General features: G+C 46.6%; 1 protein-coding gene across 1 annotated transcript in view; it reads left to right on the plus strand.

The window, feature by feature from the left end:
- The first annotated feature begins 815 nt into the window (after positions 1-815).
- LOC137544100 (retinol dehydrogenase 7-like) overlaps positions 816-14,759 on the plus strand; it is a 41,204-nt gene continuing 27,260 nt past the window's right edge. The window contains exons 1-2 of the mRNA XM_068265164.1: positions 816-912; positions 2,472-2,792. Of these exons, the coding sequence (XP_068121265.1) occupies positions 2,480-2,792 (313 nt within the window). The 5' untranslated portion in view covers positions 816-912; positions 2,472-2,479. The remainder of the gene's footprint in view (positions 913-2,471; positions 2,793-14,759) is intronic.

A 14,759-nucleotide genomic window follows, 5' to 3' on the forward strand; every position in this document is an offset into this window, starting at 1 on the left:
TGTATTTTTAGTATTGTGACAGATAATTACTGTTTGAATGAATAGAACCAGAAGGTTTAAAACTCTTGCTGTGGTTAATGATTTAAGGTCCGTACACACGCCGGACTGCAGGCAACGACGGATCCGTCGTCACCTCCCGCTGGGCGGGTTTTCAGCAGACAGTCCGGCGTGTGTACAGTCTGTCGGCGGACTGATAAGGCTGTTTCTGAGCCATCCGCCGGGCGGATCACTCAGAAACAGCCTTATCAGTCTGCAGACAGACTGTACACAAGCCAGACTGTCGCTGGAACGCCCGCCCAGCGGGAGGTGACGACAGACCCGGCGTTGCCTGCAGTCCGGCGTGTGTACGGACCTTTAGCTTTGAGTAATTACTGCACAAATTCCAGACAGAGAAAACAGTTGCAACAGTCCAACTGGTTCCAGGCAGTGATGAATAGACTATCTAAATCATTGTATACACAAGTATTATCCTTAATCCATCAAACAAGCATAGGTTTCTCTAAAGTAACAATGGGGCAAAGCCATTGTTATATAAGTGTGAGTCATAATGCCACATTCTGGAAGAATGCCATATGACAGCATACATGATAAATGAGCTTAGAGTGCCATCTACTGGTCATGGATCTCTACAGGATTTTAAGAAAAAACTCATGTGCATAAACACTCCCACTGCCTTGTGATCAGCTGAAGGTTAATTGTTGTCTCAGCCCATTATTTTGTGGATTGGACAGTCACTAAGCTAGGGGAAGATATTATAGATAATGGTGGATATATAAGCAGCAAGAGACGGATCTGAGGGGAGAGAAAGAAATATCATCATCATCAGATCATCAGATCAGAAACACAGGTTCATAAGGAATCCATACCATCTGACTGACCACGCCCAATGAACACGCCCTAGACACCATCTTGGTAACTATGATTAATGACCATTTTAGTTATATTGCTTATCACAGCGCAGTATATCTGAACATATGATGTATTAATTGTGTTTCATTGTTTGATAGTTTATATAACAACCCGAAAGGGGTGAATTTTTCCAAAGTTGCAAATTGGATAAGATCACATAGTATCTGTATGCTTACCATATGTTCATTGATAGCTGGCTGATAGGTTGTATAACTCATTTCTGGAAGTAAGTACTAGATATTTCAAACTATCTATCTCAAACATTGGTGTTGCATATATCATATGCAGGCCACGCCTAGCAACGTTTATGATGACTCATTAGATATTTCACTCCAAAACTATATACATTGTTATCCTCTTACTCTGTGTAGTAACACAGACCAGCTTAAGTTAAAGTGCTGGTAGAGGTGATTTTCCTGTCTGTTAAATAATTGCATAATTTCATATTGATTTCGTTTATGGAGCAACGCCCCTCCATGCTATCTAATGAGTCACTAAAATCTGACATGATTAATAGGTTATTTATTTAGCGGCCATTTTGGGTTTAATAATAGCCATTTTGGGTTTTTATAGCCTCCATTTTGTGCTTTGGGTTGAACAAGGTGTTATCTGTCCACCATTTTGTGAGTTGGGTAAATAGATTGTTTATCGGTTCAGCCGTTTTGTCTACATAGATTGTTTATATGAAACTGTTTTAAAGGAAGCCATTTTTAACCAAGCTTATTGTGCACTGTGAAATTTATTCTTAATCAGAAGGTGAAATTTTGATAAATTGTAATATTTATTAAATTATATATTTTTTTTAATCTGTCTACGTCTCCTGTTTGGACTGGTAACTGAGAAACATAGGATAAACAAACTCAAAATTTGACACATATCGTACTTTGAAGATCCTCCTTTTAATCCGGGAACTTCCAATTATGATTTGTTGTATTTCCGGTTTATTTAAATAACCGAAGTACAAAACATTCGACAAAACCCACCTCAGGTTCTCTTTAACATTGTTTGCAGTGGAGAAAGGGGGCTGTGGGGTTAGGGATCAGGAAAGGGGGTTTATGGTTAGGCACCACCTGGGTAGTCTTAGGGTTAGGCACCATCAGAGGGAGAGTCTTAGGGTTAGGCACCACCAGGGGGAGTCTTAGGTTTAGGCACCACCAGAGGGGGAGTCTTAGGGTTCGGCACCACCACGGGGTGGGGGGTGTCTTAGGGTTAGGCACCACCAGACAGGTCTTTGGGTTAGACACCACATGGGGAATCTTAGGGTTAGACACCACCAGGGGGGTCTTAGGGTTAGGCATCAGCAGGGGGGTCTTAGGGTTAGATACCACCAGGGGGTCTTAGGGTTAGGCACCACCAGAGGGGGAGTCTTAGGGTTAGGCACCACTGGGGGGTCTTAGGGTTAGGCACCACCGGGGGATGGGGGGGATGGAGTTACCTAACATCATTCTACATTCACTAAATGTATAACTATCAAATAGAAATTAATTTTAAATATGTTACCCTATGCTTTATTATTTCATTCAAAATATTTTTTAATGATTTTTTTTTTTTTTACAAAATAGACTTCAGCATGTTCCTTCTTCTGCTAGCTGTTTTGGGTATGATTATCCTGTACAGATGGCACAGACAGAGCCAGATACTGGAGAATGTCACAGATAAATATGTCTTCATCACTGGGTGTGACTCTGGGTTTGGGAACCTGCTGGCCAAGCAGCTGGACAGACGTGGAATGAAGGTTCTGGCGGCTTGTCTGACACAGACCGGGGCTGAGAACCTGAAAAAGGAGACCTCAAGTAGACTAAAGACAACAATCTTGGATGTCACTGATACCACAAGTGTTAGCTCTGCGGTCAAGTGGGTGTCAGCCACTGTTGGAAATGCAGGTCTTTTTTTTTGTATTTATGATTGTTCAAAATCACAAATTCACAATCTTGTATCATGCTTGTGGGAACATATTGCAGTAAATTATAGTGGAACTGCTATAAGATGTATATTAAACTTTCCTTAATATTGTATAAAATGCAGAAAATAGAAGCTACCTGAACATAAGGTTCTCAAAAACACAGGCCAACATGCTCCATAAGTTTTTTACATGTCACAAAGCCAGTACACCAGTCCTATGGATCAGATTGTTAGGTGTCAGTGATTTGGGTGCATTATACGCCCAACAGTAGATAGCTGATTGGTTATAAGTACACATAAGGTAGGGGACACTTTGAAAAACCAAATCAGAAATGTGTAGACGATCAGCCATTTTGGTCCCGGGTGTTAGTGTAAGGGATTAGGAGTTAGTGTTAGGCACTAGGAAGGGGGAGGGGGATTTGTTTTATGCATAAGGAAGGAGGTTTAGTGTTAGGCACTAGGAGGAGGGGGCTAGTGTGAGAATAGGGGCCTTAAAGAGACTCTGTAACAAAATTTTCAGCCTTAGTTCTTCTATCCTATAAGTTCCTTTGCCTGTTCTAATGTGCTCTGGCTTACTGCAGCCTTTCCTAATTGCACAGTGGCTCTGTTATCTCTGTTATATGATCTAATCTGTTTCCTTCTGTCGTCTCTGTCGGGCTAAGGCTTGAATGTGTGGAATGTGCAGGGCTGCTTGTGATTGGATAGAAGTGATACACACCCTTTGCAGGCCCCCTGCAGGCTCTGTATGACTCACACACTCTGCTTATGTGAGCCTATCACAAGCTGGTTAGTTTGTTTGTAAACACTGCCTAAAACTGTTAATTACAAGCCAGGATTGCAGCAGAGAGTGGCAGAAACAGCACAGAGGAGCCCAGGAGAACATAATGAATAGAATGGTATGCTTTTTGCTGTAAACATTTTAGAGTACAGATTCTCTTTAAAGGGAATGTCCAAGCAAAATAAAAAAATGAGTTTCACTTACCTGGGGCTTCTACCAGCCCCATGCAGCCATCCTGTGCCCTCGTAGTCACTCACTGCTGCTCCAGTCCCCCGCTGGCAGCTTGCTGACCTCGGAGGTCGGCGGGACACATTGCGTACATGTTTACGCATTCCCGCCAGGGCAGGAACATTAACACATACATTTGTATGCATTACTGGTTCAATGCGTAAAAATTTACGCATTGAACCAGTAATGCGTAAAAATGTATGTGTTAATGTTCCTGGACTAGCGGGAATGCGTAAAAATGTACACAATGCGTCCTGCCGACCTCCAAGGTCGGCAAGCTGCCAGCGGGGGACTGGAGCAGCAGTGAGTGACTACGAGGGCACAGGATGGCTGCATGGGGCTGGTAGAAGCCCCAGGTAAGTGAAACTCATTTTTTTATTTTGCTTGAACCTACCCTTTAAAGAGGGATTGTCAGCCACAAAATCAAACTTGACCTTATCCTGCATTGCAAGCACTCCAATCTATTCAGAAAAGTTTCTGCTGTAATAAATTTTATCTCAGTCAGATTGGCTCTATTTGGTAAATTGCCGATGAGAAGGAAGCTTTTCATCTCCACTCTCACATTCCTGCTCCTCACTTGGCTGAGGACAGTTCAGTGTGAGGCTGAAATACAATCTATGCTGTGCTCTCACGTGTTTACAAAGCAAACTAGCTATGACAGTGCAGTTTCTAGAAGAAAAAAAGTAAGGGAGGAAATGACATCGGGATTGGCTTCGGTCAGAGGGAATCAAGATGGCAAATGTCTGAAACAAAATTCTCTTTACTTACTATAAAAAATTCACTGAAATCAAAATGTGGACAGTATAATACATATGTTATTTAAAGGGAACCTAAACTGAGAAGGATATGTTTTTTTTCTTTTTAAAATTATACCAGTTGCCTGACTCTCCTGCTGATCCTGTGTGTCTAATACTTTCAGCCACAGCCCCTGAACAAGCATGCAGATCAGGTGCTCTGACTGAAGTCAGACTGGATTAGCTGCATGCTTGTTTCAGGTCTGTGATTCAGCCACTACTGCAACCAAAGAGATCAGTAGGGCTACCGGGCAACTGGTATTGTTTAAAAGGAAACATCCATATCCCTCTCAGTTTAGGTTCCCTTTAAGTAGAACAAGTAGTTATCTATTTATATATGAGATTTTGTTTTCCTGGTATAGTACGGCTGACCCTGCTTCTTTAAGGGTCCTTTTACACTTAATAAACTGCTTAGTCAGGGGCGCCGCGACTCACCAAGCAGACCAAGCGGCCGCTTGGGGCCTCATGTTTTTAGGGGCCTCGGAGGCTCCGTGACGTTGGCGTGACATCACACTGTTTTCCGCAGCCTCGCGGGGCTGGCAGAGCAGGGCTACGGGAAGATGGCGTCTGAAGCCCTGTATTGGAGACTATTTGTGTCTCCAGTACAGGACTTCGGGCGCCATCTTCCCGTAGCCCTGCTTGTTAGCGTGGGAGATTGCAGGAGGGAAGGAGCTCCGAGGGAACTGAGGAGCTGGCCGGGCGACGGGAAGAGAAGACTTCTGCCAGTGCCAGGTGAGTAAATTCTTTTCTTTTTGCAGAAATGTGCCCAAATTGTGTTTGATTTCTGCTGAAAATGTGCCAAATTGCGTTTGATTTCTGCTGAAATGTGCACGAATTGCATTTGATTTCTGCTGAAATGTGCCCGAATTGCGTTTGATTTCCGGCTGAAATGTGCCCGAATTGCGTTTGATTTCTGCTGAAATGTGCCCGAATTGCGTTTGATTTCTGCTGAAATGTGCCAGAATTGCGTTTGATTTCTGCTGAAATGTGCCCGAATTGCGTTTGATTTCTGCTGAAATGTGCCCGAATTTCATTTGATTTCTGCTGAAATGTGCCCGAATTGCGTTTGAGTTCTGCTGAAATGTGCCCGAATTGCGTTTGATTTCTGCTGAAATGTTGCCCAAATTCCGTTTGTTTTCTGCTGAAATGTTGCACAAATTGTGTTTGTTTTCTGCTGAAATGTTGCCCAAATTGCGTTTGTTTTCTGCTGAAATGTTGCACAAATTGCGTTTTATTTTCTGGTGTCTGGGGTAACTGTTGCTTCATTTATTATTTAGGGGTCATAGTTGGCTACATTTGCTGTGCTACGGTTACGCTCCGCCCATACAATGTAACAGCCACGCCCCAAAGCACGCTGCAAACACCCCCACGCCCATTTATCCACAGCCCCGCCCCAATCCCCCTCCACCCACATGCCATGACCAGCCTGTTTTTTCCCTAATTGGCCACTTAATTAAGGCCAAGCTGCAGGACCGCACAACACAGCACACGAGTGATCCCCCCCCTTTTCCCCCCACCAACAGAGCTCTCTGTTGGTGGGGTCTGATCGCTCCACATTTGTTTAATTTTTTTAATATAAATATTTATTTCCTTTTTAAAAAAATAAAAATAGCCTTTTTTTAAATTATTTTCCTCTGCTCCCTCCCTCCCTCCCTCGCTCCCACCACCAGCCAATCAGGGTGATCAGCTGTCATAGGCTGCCTATGACAGCCGATCACTGTCCAGCCTATAGAGGGGACAGCCGTGTCACACGGCTGTCCCCAGTATATCACTGCTGCGATTACACCATCTAACAGTCTCCCGAGAAGGAGGTGCGCGCACAGCCTGCACGCGATCTCCTTCAATAGCCAGCTCCAGGACCTGACGCCAATTAGCGTTAGGCGGTCCTGGGGCTGCCGCTGCGTCCACGCCCATTGGCGTGGGGCAGTCTTTAGGTAGTTAAGTATTCATTTTAACATATATTAACCACTTCGCATCCAGAACTTCTTTTCCCCTTATGGACCAGAGCAGTTTTGACGCTTTAGCCATGTTCCTATTTAAACAGCCATAACTTTATCCTTACTCAGGACACCTAAATGATCTAGGTACCGTTTTTTTCAGGACATACTAGACTTTCATAGGTGGGTATTTTGATCCAAGAAAAAATTCTATGCATTTTAATGGAAAAAAGAGGGGGGGGGGGGGTGAAAAATTGCATTAATCCTTAGGTCTCACCAATTCTAGTAAAAAATAAAAAATGCTACAGTAGATAACAAACATGTCACCAGTATTACGTCCCCCAAGGATAGATAGCCAGGCGTGTTCTTAGTATCAGCCCCCCCCCCCAGTATAGCCAGATGTGCCCCCCCAATATCAGCTCCCCAGTATAGCCAGATCTGGTGGCTGGATGGTGTAATGGTTAAGAGCTCTACCTCTGACGCAGGAGACCAGGGTTTGAATCTCGGCTGTTCAGTAAGCCAGCACCTATTCAGTAGGAGACCTTAGGCAAGTCTTCCTAACACTGCTACTGCCTATAGAGTGCGTCCTAGTGGCTGCAGCTCTGGCGCTTTAAGTCTGCCAGGAGAAAAGCGCGATATAAATGTTATTTGTCTTGTCTTGTTTGTCAGATCTGTCCCCCGTATTTGGTAGCCCCCCATATAGATAGACAGATGCGCCCCCTGGAATAAGGCCCACCATTATAGCAAGATGTGTCCCCGGGATCAATGTTCCCCATTGTAGCCAGATGTGCCCCAGGATTAGCACCCCCTCCCCATTATAGCCAAATGTGCCCCCAGTGTTTATGCCCCCAGGACCATCAGATGTGCCCCCCATTATTAATTCCCCACCCCCTGTTACCCTGATGGGCACCAAAATACATTTCAACCCCCCCCCCCCCTTTTGGAACACTACCCCCACCCTCCGTTATGAGTATCCAGATGTGCCCCCCCCCCCCCCCTTACTACTCTGCCCCCTCCATGGCCAGATCGATAAAAAAATGCCCCTGCAAGCAGAATATCTCACCTTACCTGGTTCCTGTGATCATGCTTCAGCCCCAGCTTCCATTCACCGCGCTACACTCAGCCCTGTGATACCAAACACCGGATCCCGGCTTGATGACGTCATCAAGCCGGGACCCGGATGTTCGGCATCACAGGGCTGCGTGCACTGCGGGGAATGGAAGCTGGGGCTGAACGATGATCGCAGGAACCAGGTAAGGTGAGATATTATCCTTGCAGGGACACTTTTTTTTATCGATCTGGCGATGGAGGGGGAGAGATGAAGGATCACCGCTGTTTGCTACAGCGGTGATCGTTCATCTGCGGGGGGGAGGGGGGGTCACTAATTGGCTACAATGGAACATTTTCCCTTCCACCAATTAGTAAGGCAGACAATGCCGGGGGGTGCGCTCTGAAACGCACCCGATCGTGCACAGCAGGGCTGCAAGCAAGTCAGTATATCTATGTCATGGTGGCTTGGAGAGTGCCACAGATGATGTAGATATGCTGTAGCAGTGGACAAAGTGGTTAATCTATCTATATATATATAATAGGCTAAGTACCTCAACCTTCAAGCAAGAAGAAGAAGTGTCGCCCTGCCCCCAGGGCCAGTCTAAGCAAGAAGAAGGGGCCGGTCCAAGCAAGAAGAAGAAGTAGCGTCCTGCCCCCAGGGCCGGTCCAAGCAAGAAAAAGGGGCCGGGCCAAGCAAGAAGAAGAAGTAGCGCCCTGCCCCCAGGGGCGGTCCTACACTTGCCGCCGCGCTGGAGGGGGTAGCGGGCAGGAAGGGGGTATTGGACACAGAGGCGGGGAGGGGGGTCCTCCATCTGTGCTCCTCCTCTAGCTTTCTGTGGAAAACAAAAGTTTGCTTTCTTGGAACAGAAAGAATTTGCAATAATTCAGGTTGGAGTGAGCTTGAGATGTCTCTGTGAGAAAACGCGGAAAAGTCGCCGCGGGTGCTCAGAGCAAGTCGGCTGATTCCGCGTCTAACGCGGCGGTTTGCACGCATAAGCCTACATCTGTCAGTATGGCTGAACGCGGAGAAACCGCCGCATGCGGCTGGTTCCACGTCCTGCACAGCGGATGCATTACAACACATGTCTGGTGTAGCTGGGACTGATAGTCCACACAGGTTCAGAAGGACGCGCACATGCGCTGAGAGACAGAGATTTTATGACTGCCAGAAGGGTGTCAGCTGACCAAGCCGGTCAGCTGACAATTCTATCAGTTCCCATTGGTCCAGCACTTAGGGGAGGCGCTGGAGAGCGCTTTGGTATATATACTGGGTGCTGGTCATTTCTCTGGTGTCTGCCGTTGTGATCACTACGTGGTAGCACTCAGACCTTTTTGTCAGTATCTGTGTTATTATTCAGACTAGTTCCAGGGTGTTGATGACTACGGAGCTCACACCCAAGACTAGGAATACTGTGTATTATCTGTGTTATTATTCAGACTAGTTCCAGGGTGTTGATGACTATGGAGCTCACACCCAAGATTAGGAATTAGCTTTACCATCCTGTTATACTTTAGACTAGTTCCAGGGTGTTGATGATCAAGGAGCTCACACCTAAAGACTAGACATTGTTGATTATTTGTTATGACCTTCTGCTTTCCTGACCTCTCTTCTGATCTCTGATTTGGTACTTCGCAATATCTGATACTCTGTTTCCAAACCTTGCTTGCCTTAGGATTCCGAATCTGTCTCCTTCCTCTGTATCTAATCTGTCTGTCTGTTGCCGACCTGGCTTGTCCGACATCGAGAACTATCTCCTCTGTTTAGAGATAGTTCACAGATCTGTCAGTGACTCTCCACCATTGGTGTCACTCACACTCTGGTCCTTCCCATTCTCAGCCTGACTCCTCCCCTTGGGGAGCCTCAGGCTATTGGAAGGATCCTGTTCTTTGGGCAGTATCTCTTACTGCCTTGCACCCTCTATACGGGTGCTCTCCTCAAAGTATTACTGTTGCACCAAACACTCATATTACTCAGGTGTCCAGAGGTTAGTGATATATCTAATTATCGGTGATACTGCAGATCATCAATAATCGGGTATATATCTGTATTCTTGGTGATACTGCAGATCACCAATAATCAGACCCTCTCTGTGTTACACCAATCGTTACAGAACGGCAGACCAAATGCAATTGGACGCACTCACCGGCCATCTGGGCACACTTACCAACCAAGTGCTGGGTAGTCACCGGGCGTTAATTGACGCTTTGTCCGGGTCTATACAAACCCTCCAGACGGCTGTGGATGAAGTGCGATCTCCTCCTAGTACAGACATACGTATGCCTGTACCTGAGAAATTTTCTGGTCACAGATCTGACTTCCGAAATTTTAGGAGTATAGTGTTATCATACTTTGAGTTGAGACCTAAATCCTCAGGAACTATGGCTCAAAGGGTCACATTTATTAAAACTTTGTTATCAGGTGATTCTCAGACCTGGGCGTACAGTCTGCCCGCCGGAGACTTAGCCCTAACCTCTGTGGAGGAATTTTTTAAAGCCATGGCTATAATTTACGATGATCCAGACATTGCCTCGACTTCTGAGCGGAAGCTCAAACTGTTACGTCAAAGCAAGAGTCCGGTTGAGGAGTATGCTGCTGAATTTAGGAGGTGGTCAGTATCAGCCAGGTGGGACACCTTTGCCCTTTTAGATTGTTTCTTATCAGGGTTGTCAGATGAGGTCTCCGATCTTATGTTAAGTCAGCCTGAACCGAAATCCATCGATGAGGCCATTTCATCGGCCATTAGGATAGATCGTCGGCTGCGCTATCAGAGACAGACCCGGGGTAGAAACCATATGAGAATGGTATCCCACGCTGAGCCCCCTGTGACTCCGCCTCCTCCTGCTTCGCCTCCACCTGAACCAATGCAGATTGGCCGGTCAAAGTTGTCTCAAGTAGAGCGGAAACGCAGGATATCAGAGCAGCTTTGTCTTTATTGTGCAGAGGGGGGTCATAGAGTACAGAATTGCCCTAAGAAATCGGGAAACGCTACTGCCTAGGAGTAGTTGGGGGTAATACCCTAGGCGCGCAATTTTTACCTCTAGATGATGTACGGTTGCTTCTTCCTTGTAGTATTTCATGGGAGGATAAGTCTGAAGTCACTGAAGCCTTCATTGACTCAGGCTCAGCGGCTAATTTTATGGATTACGAATTTGCAAAAAGATTGGGTATTCCGCTCACCCCGGTAAAACCACCTATTCAAGTTACGGCAGTGGATAATTCCCCTCTGCAGGGTAACAGTCCTCTGCCACAGACTCCAGAGGTGGGAGTCACTATAGGGGTGCTGCATAGGATGAATTTGCATTTTTCTGTGTTACACATGACAACCTCCATGATCATTCTTGGCATGCCTTGGTTACAACTTCACTCCCCTCAGATTAATTTGGCCACTGGTCAGGTAACGAGCTGGTCGTCCCATTGCTTTCATCATTGTTTAGCGAAGGTAACCTTGGGCCAGACCAAGATTCACATGGAGGGAGTGCCGGATCAGTATTCTGATTTTTCAGATGTGTTTTGTCCTAAATCAGCCGATAAACTTCCTCCACATCGCCCTTTCAATTGTCCCATCGATCTCCGGTCTGGTTGTATGCCCCCTAGAGGTCATCTCTACAATTTGTCTGGGCCGGAAAAGTTGGCCATGCAGGAGTACATCCGTGAAAATTTAGCTAAAGGGTTCATTTGCCCTTCCCGGTCACCTGCTGGAGCAGGTTTCTTTTTTGTAAAGAAAAAAGACGGAGGCCTACGGCCATGCATTGATTATCGGGGTCTGAATAAAATCACAGTAAAGAATCGCTACCCTTTACCTTTGATAGACGATTTATTTACTCAGATCACCAATGCTAAGATTTTCTCAAAATTGGATTTGCGGGGTGCATACAACCTGGTGCGGATCAGAGAGGGCGATGAGTGGAAGACGGCCTTTAACACACCCGATAGGCATTACGAGTACCTGGTGATGCCCTTCGGGTTGTGTAACGCTCCGGCCGTCTTTCAGGAACTCATTAATGTGTTCAGGGAGATTTTGGGTAAATTTGTCCTGGTATATCTGGATAATATACTAATTTTCTCAGATAACCTCTCAGAGCACAGGGCTCATGTCAGATTTGTGCTGCACAAGCTAAGACAGAACATGCTTTATGCTAAATTGGAGAAATGCATTTTTGAGGTAACATCTGTCGCCTTTCTGGGGTACATAATTTCTACCTCGGGCCTTTCTATGGACCCTGCCAAAGTCTCTGCTGTCCTGGAGTGGCCTCAGCCAGTAGGACTGAAGGCTCTCCAGAGGTTCTTAGGGTTCACAAATTACTATAGAAGGTTCATAAAGGGGTACTCCACAGTCATTGCACCCCTCACCAGTCTCACAAAGAAAGGGGCAGATACCAACCACTGGTCCCCCGAAGCTTTGGCTGCTTTCTCCACTCTGAAAGAACTGTTTTGTTCTGCACCCATTTTGAGACACGTTGACACATCCTATCCCTTTATCGTAGAGGTGGATGCCTCAGAGGTCGGGGTGGGGGCTGTGCTGTCTCAGCGTTCTGGATTGCAGGGAAAATTACACCTATGTGCCTATTTTTCTCATAGGTTTTCACCGGCAGAGAAAAACTACAATATAGGCAACAGGGAGCTCCTAGCCATTAAATTGGCCTTTGAAGAATGGCGTCAGAGCCGAGACAAGGTCCTCCAGCACCCAAGGCTGAGACACCAACGTGCGCCCTTCCATCCCTCCCACATCAGCTGTCACACACGGATTGCTATTAGACTAAGAGGGCCACAGGGCCCACAACCTCCCCAACACCTTAATATCTAGTTATCTGGCTTGCAGTCACTGTCATGTATCCCCTTTTCTTATTTCTTTCTGCTTCATACACAATTAGGAATGACAGCTGAATGAATTCTGCGCCCCCTCCTACACTGTGCCCTGAGGCTGGAGCCTCTCCAGCCTATGCCTCGGCCCGGCCCTGAATGGCGTCATTGGCTAGAAGGAGCAGAACATACGATTACAGTTTACACTGATCACAAAAATTTGTAATACATGGAGGGGGCTAAGAGATTGAGTCCCCGTTAGGCTCGATGGTCACTGTTTTTCTCGAGATTCAGATTTGTAATTACATATACTCCGGGTAGTAAAAACATTAAAGCAGATGCTTTATCCAGATGCTTTGAGCCAGAGACAGCACAGCCCTCAGACCCAGAGACCATTATCCCACAGAAAGTGGTATTGGCAGCCACAGAGACCTGGAAGAACTGGATGGAGACTTTAAGTCCCTTCCAGCAGGATGTTCCTGAGGGAAAGCCTGAAGGGGTCATGTTTGTACCATTGCCGTTTCATCTCCAGATATTGCAGATGTTCCACTCCCACAAAAATGCTGGACATCCTGGGGCCGCCAGAACACAGGACCTTGTTGCTAGGTGTGCTTGGTGACCTTCATTGGCAACTGACTGCAAGGAGTATGTAAGAGAATGTGCAGTGTGTGCAAAAAGCAAACCCTCCCGTCTGGCACCTGTGGGAACATTGCAGCCTTTGCCCACCCCGAGTGAGCCATGGACCTACTTGTCCATGGATTTTGTGGATGAGCTCCCGAGGTCTGAAGGCATGTCGGTCATTTGGGTGGTAGTCGACAGATTCAGTAAAATGGCCCATTTCGTGCCCCTGAAAGGACTCCCCTCGGCCCAGGAGTTGGCCGATCTTTTCATCATGCACATTTTCCGGCTACATGGCATCCCGGAAAATATAGTGTCAGATCGGGGAATCCAATTTGTTTCTAAATTTTGGAGGGCATTTTGTCATCAATTGGGCATGGAACTGTCGTTTTCGTCGGGCTACCACCCACAGACCAATGGTCAGACCGAAAGAATTAATCAGTCACTGAAACAGTTTCTAAGGTGTTATGTCGCGGATGCGCAAAATGATTGGGTCAAGTTCTTGCCGTTTGCAGAATTTGCACACAATAATTTAAAGAGCTCTTCCTCTGGATTCTCTCCATTTCAGGTGGTAACTGGAAAGTTGCCTAAGTTCTCCCTACTGCCAGTAGCTTGCACTCCGTTTCCAGCTTTGGAGGCTTGGCAAAAGTCATTTAAGAACATTTGGGGGATCGTGAAAAAGAATCTAGAGAAGGCCTTTCAGAGTCAGAAAGGTCAAGCTGACAAGAAACGTTCCATAGAGTGGAAGTTCCGGCCAGGAGACTTGGTCTGGGTGTCCACTCGTCATTTGACTTTAAAACAGCCTTCGTCCAAGTTAGGACCCAGATTTGTGGGCCCTTTCCCAGTAACCAGGAAAATCAACAATGTTACTTATGCCATTGATCTTCCTGCCAGCATGCGTGGTGTAAAATCGTTCCATGTATCCCTGCTTAAGCCAGCAGTGCATGTAGGTTCCACTCCTCCTCCTCCTGTGATGGTGGATGACCAACCTGAGTATGAAGTGGAAAAGATTTTAGACTCACGTATTGTACAGAACTCAGTACAGTATTTAGTTCACTGGAAGGGTTATGGTATTGAGGAAAGAACATGGGTACCTGATTGCCGCATGCATGCAGATGAATTAAAGAAGGAGTTCCACGCCCTACATCCTGAGAAGCCGGGTAAGAGCTGTCCGGAGTCCACTCCTCAGGGGGGGGTACTGTGAGAAAACGCGGAAAAGCCGCCGCGGGTGCTCAGAGCAAGGCGGCTGATTCCGCGTGTAACGCGGCGGTTTGCACGCATAAGCCTACATCTGTCAGTATGGCTGAACGCGGAGAAACCGCCACATGCTCTGATAGTGGTGCGGCTGGTTCCGCGTCCAGCACAGCAGATGCATTACAACACATGTCTGGTGTGGCTGGGACTGATAGTCCACCCAGGTTCAGAAGGACGCGCGCGCGCGCGCACTGAGAGGCAGAGCTTTTATGACAGCCAGAAGGGTGTCAGCTGACCAAGCCGGTCAGCTGACAATTCTATCAGTTCCCATTGGTCCAGCACTTAGGGGAGGCGCTGGAGAGCGCTTTGGTATATATACTGGGTGCTGGTCATTTCTCTGGTGTCTGCCGTTGCGATCACTACGTGGTAGCACTCAGACCTTTTTGTCAGTATCTGTGTTATTATTCAGACTAGTTCCAGGGTAGCAGGGTGTCTGCCGTTGCGATCACTACGTGGTAGCACTCAGACCTTTTTGTCAGTATCTGTGT

Source organism: Hyperolius riggenbachi, chromosome 2 (genome assembly GCF_040937935.1).
Source record: "Hyperolius riggenbachi isolate aHypRig1 chromosome 2, aHypRig1.pri, whole genome shotgun sequence".
In the NCBI taxonomy this organism is placed as follows: domain Eukaryota; kingdom Metazoa; phylum Chordata; class Amphibia; order Anura; family Hyperoliidae; genus Hyperolius; species Hyperolius riggenbachi.